General features: G+C 49.0%; 1 protein-coding gene across 1 annotated transcript in view; it reads right to left on the reverse strand.

The window, feature by feature from the left end:
* Positions 1-2,391, reverse strand: part of Cds2 (CDP-diacylglycerol synthase 2) — a 48,928-nt gene extending 46,537 nt beyond the window's left edge. The window contains exon 1 of the mRNA XM_005365561.3: positions 2,065-2,391. Within this exon, the coding sequence (XP_005365618.1) occupies positions 2,065-2,118 (54 nt within the window). The 5' untranslated portion in view covers positions 2,119-2,391. The remainder of the gene's footprint in view (positions 1-2,064) is intronic.
* Between the last annotated feature and the right edge of the window lie 3,185 nt (positions 2,392-5,576).

Below are 5,576 nucleotides of genomic sequence, written 5' to 3' on the forward strand. Positions count from 1 at the left end.
ATTTAGATATAATAAACAATCATTACCCTGTATGAGCTAATTGCCTACAACAATCTTTTGAACAGAATGCATAACTGCTATATTTTAGGGAGCCTACACCTAGCAGACCTCACAACCACAAAGCCTCCTCCATGACACATGCGCTTTAAAAGCACTTGTAATTACTAAGGCTGGACAGCTCCTCAGACCTTCTCTATGTAAAATATGGATGTGAATGGAAGAATTCAATAATGCTTGGGGAATGGAGCCAAAAAGCTGGGCAGTGAGTGTAGAAACTGCTTCACCCGCTAACGTCACGGACGTTTTATCTTATCTAGTTATTATAGTTAAGGGGGGGGAGGGTGTTGCTGTAGTCCACCAGATTAGGCTCCCCACTCCACCCCCCAAAAAAACAAAGTTTCTCTATACAGCCCTGGCTGTCCTGGAACTTGCTCCATAGACCAAGCTGGTCTCACTCAGAGGACTCAAGAGATCCACCTGCCTCTGCCTTTGCTGGGATCGAATGGTGCAGCACAACACCCCACTCTTCTTTCTTCTCCCACTTCTCCCACATCCCCGGGTCCAGAACCCCCACTAACTAGACAGGGGCTCACAGTGTAGCCTTCAAACTTACCAGCGAGGATCCAGGGCCAATCTACCATAAGCAAGGGGGAGGATTAGAGATTTGTAAATTCTGTCTGCAAGACACTCGGAAATCTGGACCTCAGCCCTAAACTTTCTCCAAAGGGATAGAGCTCTCCTCTGCTGACCACACTGTCTACAGTAGTAACAAAGTTATCGACGCCCTTTATCTTTCATCTGAAACATTCTTCCTGGTAAAATTACTGTTGGTGTACTGTCACTAAAGCTTATGCCTATTTCCTTCCTGATGTCCTCTCTAACCACCTTAAACACAGTCAAAAGGTACAAACTGGCTGGATGGTTCATGCCTTTAACTGTAGCACAGGTAGGCAGAGATGGATGACATCCAAGTTAGCAAGCAGGGCTTCATGGAGAGATTCTGTCTAAAACCAAACAAAAGTTCAGAGGAAAAATGTAGGCTTGATGTAAAAAAAAAAAAAAAAAAGGGAAGGGGAGGTGATACTAGGCCGGGCATGATGGTCCACACCTTTCATTGCAGCACTTGGAAGGCAGGATCTCTAGGTTGGAGCCCAGACTGATCTATTGAGCGAATTCCAGGCCAGCCAGGGCCACAACACCAAGAAAGCCTATCTCGAACAAACAAAAGAATATTAAACCTTGTCAACTATTAATCAGAGGAAACGCGGCAGATGCTGCAATATCGAACACAGGTTAGAAACCGTCAGAAGAACCCTTATTTCCGTATCAGCTTGTGGGCCTAAGAAAGCATCTCCATCATTCTGGTCCAGGACCCCTCAGTCTGTTCTACACATCACCGATCCTGACCACTGCTAAGCTGAGAAGCGCAAGGCCACACAACGTCCACAGTAACATAAGCACTCTCCACCTTTCCCAACTTCTCCACACAAACCTTGCACTTTCAAAGGAAGGCTCCCCACATTGGTTGTGTCCCTGCCAAAATGGCCTCCTCCTTACCTTCCTCCTTTACCCCATCAATGCCCACACTTGGCGCAGTAAACAAACCCACCATTGGGAGCACACACCTGCTCATTAACTGGATGGCACACCGCGTGAATCAAGACGCCTCCCGGATAGAGCCCAACAGATTTAATGTTTTAATCATGTTCAAAATAGGGTTTTAATCTCCCAGGGAACAAATGCTATGGCCTGAGTCTCCCCCACTCCCCAGTTAACGACAGCATTTTTAAAGCGAGCGGTGAGCCTACATCGCACTCACCGGGCCCCAAGCAAGATCTGTGGGGTGTCCAGTCTCCACACCGGGAAGGCCTAGGAAAAGCGTGGGCCCCACCCCCCACCCCAGGGCTCACGCGCTACTCCCCGCGCCCGCGGACGGCTACCCCACGAGCGAAGGACGCCCGCCGACCCTCTGCGCAGCCCAGGCCCGGTGCCGAGGGCGGCTACAAAGGTCAGAGGACTAGACTGTCGGCGCCCCCCGCCCACCGCACTCAACGACGCCTCTACCTTGTCCTCCGGCGGTGCCTCCTCGCGGACAGTCCTCTGCCGTAGCTCGGTCATGCTGGGGACCAAGGCGCAACGTCACCCAGGACGAGCAGCGCGGTGGCCGCGGAGGTCGACTCAGCGCGCACGGCCTCTCCGCGGGCCCGAGCGCCTCGCAGCCCCGCAGTGCCTCGCACAGTTCCTGCAGCCGCGCCGCTAGCACCGAGCCCGGCCCCGCCCAGCACCGCCGCTGCCGCCGCCCTGGCCCGGAGAGCGGAGCCGCTGCCTCCCTGGAGGCCGCTCGCTCCTCCTCCCGGGAAGCTGTGAGCCAGCGCGCACGCGCACCGCCGCCATCTCAGCCCGGGAGCCTAGACGCTAGGGGGCGGGGCAGCGGGAAGGAAGGGGGTGGGTGCGAGAAGATGAAGGAGCTCATTGGACAGGACAGGGAGGGGGCGGGATAAGAGAGCAAAACGAAGCAATGGGCGCTTGCGTCCTACCGCGTGTGCCCGCGCAGGATGTAACCCGTTACTGGGAGACGACAGCGCCCCCCGGCGGTCTAAACTAGCCATCACTTGCTGCTCTCGGCCTGGCGTCCAAATGGAGAGACCAGGTGGACCTCTGAGCAGAGGGCTTCATAGCAGAGGTGAAACCCAAACTTAAGCGCAGGTTGCCTTGTCAAGCCGTGCTTAGTAAATTAGTGAGCATTGATTCTGTCTAGGCACCGAGCTCAGAAATCGCTTTGGCTGGTTTGTCTCGTTCAAATAATATGCCTTTTTTCTTCCCAGCACAAGTGGATCTGATCTATGTAGCCTGAGCCAGGGCTACACAATGAGACCCTGCCAAAGGAAAAAAAAAAAAAAAGACAAGACAAGCCCCGCCTACTGCCTTCCATGTCCACCACAGAGGCAGGCGGGTCTTTCTTCAGCTTCCAGTCTGAGAGCCTCTCCTTTTCCTTTCTCCCAAAGAGGTAGCTGCTGCCGTGGCTCCTCTCCTCTCTGTGAGCATGTGTGTTTATAAATGTGTGTATCTGTGTATCTGTGTGTATGTATGTCTCTCTCTCTCTCTCTCTCTCTCTCTCTCTCTCTCTCTCTCTCTCTCTTCCCCATCTCCCTCTCCCCTTCCCTTCCATAACCCACTAAATAAATAAATAACCACTTTCTCTGCATGCCATGCCTATCCCTCTCGGTCTCTCACCCACCACGCTACTCCCTGCCTGGGATCCACTGCCACTCATGGCCCGTGGGCAACTCAGGGGCTCCCTGCCGGGGACCAGCTGCCTTCAGGGACCTGTGGAATGGTCTCGTGCTAACTGCCCACTGCTGCCACACGAGGGAACAACACCGTTTTACTTAACCATTACACAAAGTATTACAGATTTCTTGTCTTAAGTCTATGTCTTGTTTTGTGCTGAAGACAGAATTCAGGCCTAGCTTATGTTAACATATTCTACGAGTAAGCTACTCCCATCATTGATTTTTGGAATGTTTCTATGGCTCCCCTACATGCCTGACATAGCCTAAGCAGTTGATGAATGGATTTTAAACCTGTATTTAGCTGGAGGCTACAAAATAGTAAGAATTAAAACCCAGTGTATTGGGAGCTGGAGAAATGGCTCAGTGGTTAAGAGCACTGCCTGTTCTTCCAAAGGTCCTGAGTTCAATTCCCAGCAACCACATCGTGGCTCACAACCATCCGTAAGGAGATCTGGTGCCCTCTTCTGGCCTGCAGGCACACATGCAGACAGAATACTGACAATACTGTAATAATAAATAAATAAATCTCTAAAAAAAAAAAAACCCAGTGTATTACCAAAATCACACTGCAGTCACTGTTCCCATTAGCTGCCCCAACTCAGTAACACTAGTACTGCTCCAGCGTTGCCCTGGTGAAAATCGGGGGCTCCCAGCCCTAAAACATATTGTAATCTAACAGTAAGAGGTCTTTGCAACAGGGAGGTACAGTTTCTTCTTAGCGATTTCAATCTGAGTTGTGAGTTTTCAGAAAGTATCTGAAAAAGACAAATAAATAAATGATACTGGTCTCTGAGTATATTTCAATTCCTGTTAAAAATGATTCAAGTGAGCCAGGCGGTGGTGGCACATACCTTTAATCCCAGGACTTGGGAGGCAGAGGCAGGCAGATCTCAAGTGAGTTTATAAGCCAGCCTGGTCTACAGAGTGAGGTCCAGGACAGCTAGGTCTGTTACACAGAGAAACCCTGTCTTGAAAGAAGAAGGGGTAGGGGATAAGGAGGAAGAGGAATGGAGTCAAAGTGGCAGTATAACACTTAGACAAACTTCAGAAGCTCTGAACGATGAATTCTCTTTCCTTTTTAACAACTTTGCACAAATACTTAGGTGCTCTTGCTGCTCAGCTGGCTGTTGTTTTTGTTGGGTTTGGGGTTTTGTTTTCTTTTATCAGATAAGAAGTACCACTGCCGTCAGACCACAAAAGCTGCTCTTTCTTGTCTCTAAAAATAAGCATACCGATGATAATTTTAAAACGCTTGTAATTGCTTCGAAGTCTGTGTGAGCACCAGTTGGACCAACACCATTTGTCACTGCTTTATCTATCAAGGTATCTAAAGGACTTAGAGCATCAGTTCAGAGCGACCACATCTTTGGGACAAGTAAAGGTTACTATCCAGATGCTCTCCTTTTGGGTACCAATCATGTAGTTGAAGGGTGTTTCATTGGTCTGTACAAATGAAAGTTGTTGCATTTCAAGCCCAGTCTAATATAAGAAGGCTAGAGGGCTGGGATGTAGCTCAGTTGATAGAGTGCTTGCATGGCACCCACACAGCTGGGGTTCAGTCCCCAGCACCCCACAAACTGGGTGTGATGAGGGTACACATCTGTAATACCAGTATGAGAAAGGTAGAGACAGGAGAATCAAAAGTCTGAAGACATCTTCCTCTATATAATGAGTTCAAGTCCAGTCTAGAATACGTGAGAGACCCTGTCTCAAAAACCAAAATACAGGGCTAGAGATGGCTCAAAGGTTAAGAGCACTTGTTGCTCCTGCAGAGGTTCGGCTCTCAGCGCTCACATGGCAGGCCACAACGTCTTTGACTCCAGACCTAGGACATACAATATCCTCTTCCTGCCTCTGACAGCACCAGTTGCACACATAGTACACAGACATACATGGAGATAGAATACCCATATACATCAAATAAAATAAACCAAGACCTGGAAACCAATTAATAGAAGTCAGAGTTATAGAATTATGAAACATGTATTCAACTAGATAATGCCTTAGAATTTGACCTGAACAAAGTTCTCAATTAGCATCATCAGACCTATCTGGATCACACCAGGTAGTGAATTGAACTGGTTAACTGAACTCACACCTAAAATCAGCATTGTGGGGAGCAAGAATTCATTACTCAGACAGTTCTAGAAGTCATGCTAATAGCACTTTATGTCAGTTTTAATGCCTTTCTTTCGATTGCACAAAAAATCAAAAGGAAAAAAAATCTTCCTCTTCCTCACACCTTCAATCCTTCAATCCCAGCACTTGGGAGGCAGAGGCAGC

The sequence above is a fragment of the Microtus ochrogaster genome, unplaced genomic scaffold (assembly GCF_000317375.1).
Source record: "Microtus ochrogaster isolate Prairie Vole_2 unplaced genomic scaffold, MicOch1.0 UNK3, whole genome shotgun sequence".
NCBI lineage: Eukaryota > Metazoa > Chordata > Mammalia > Rodentia > Cricetidae > Microtus > Microtus ochrogaster.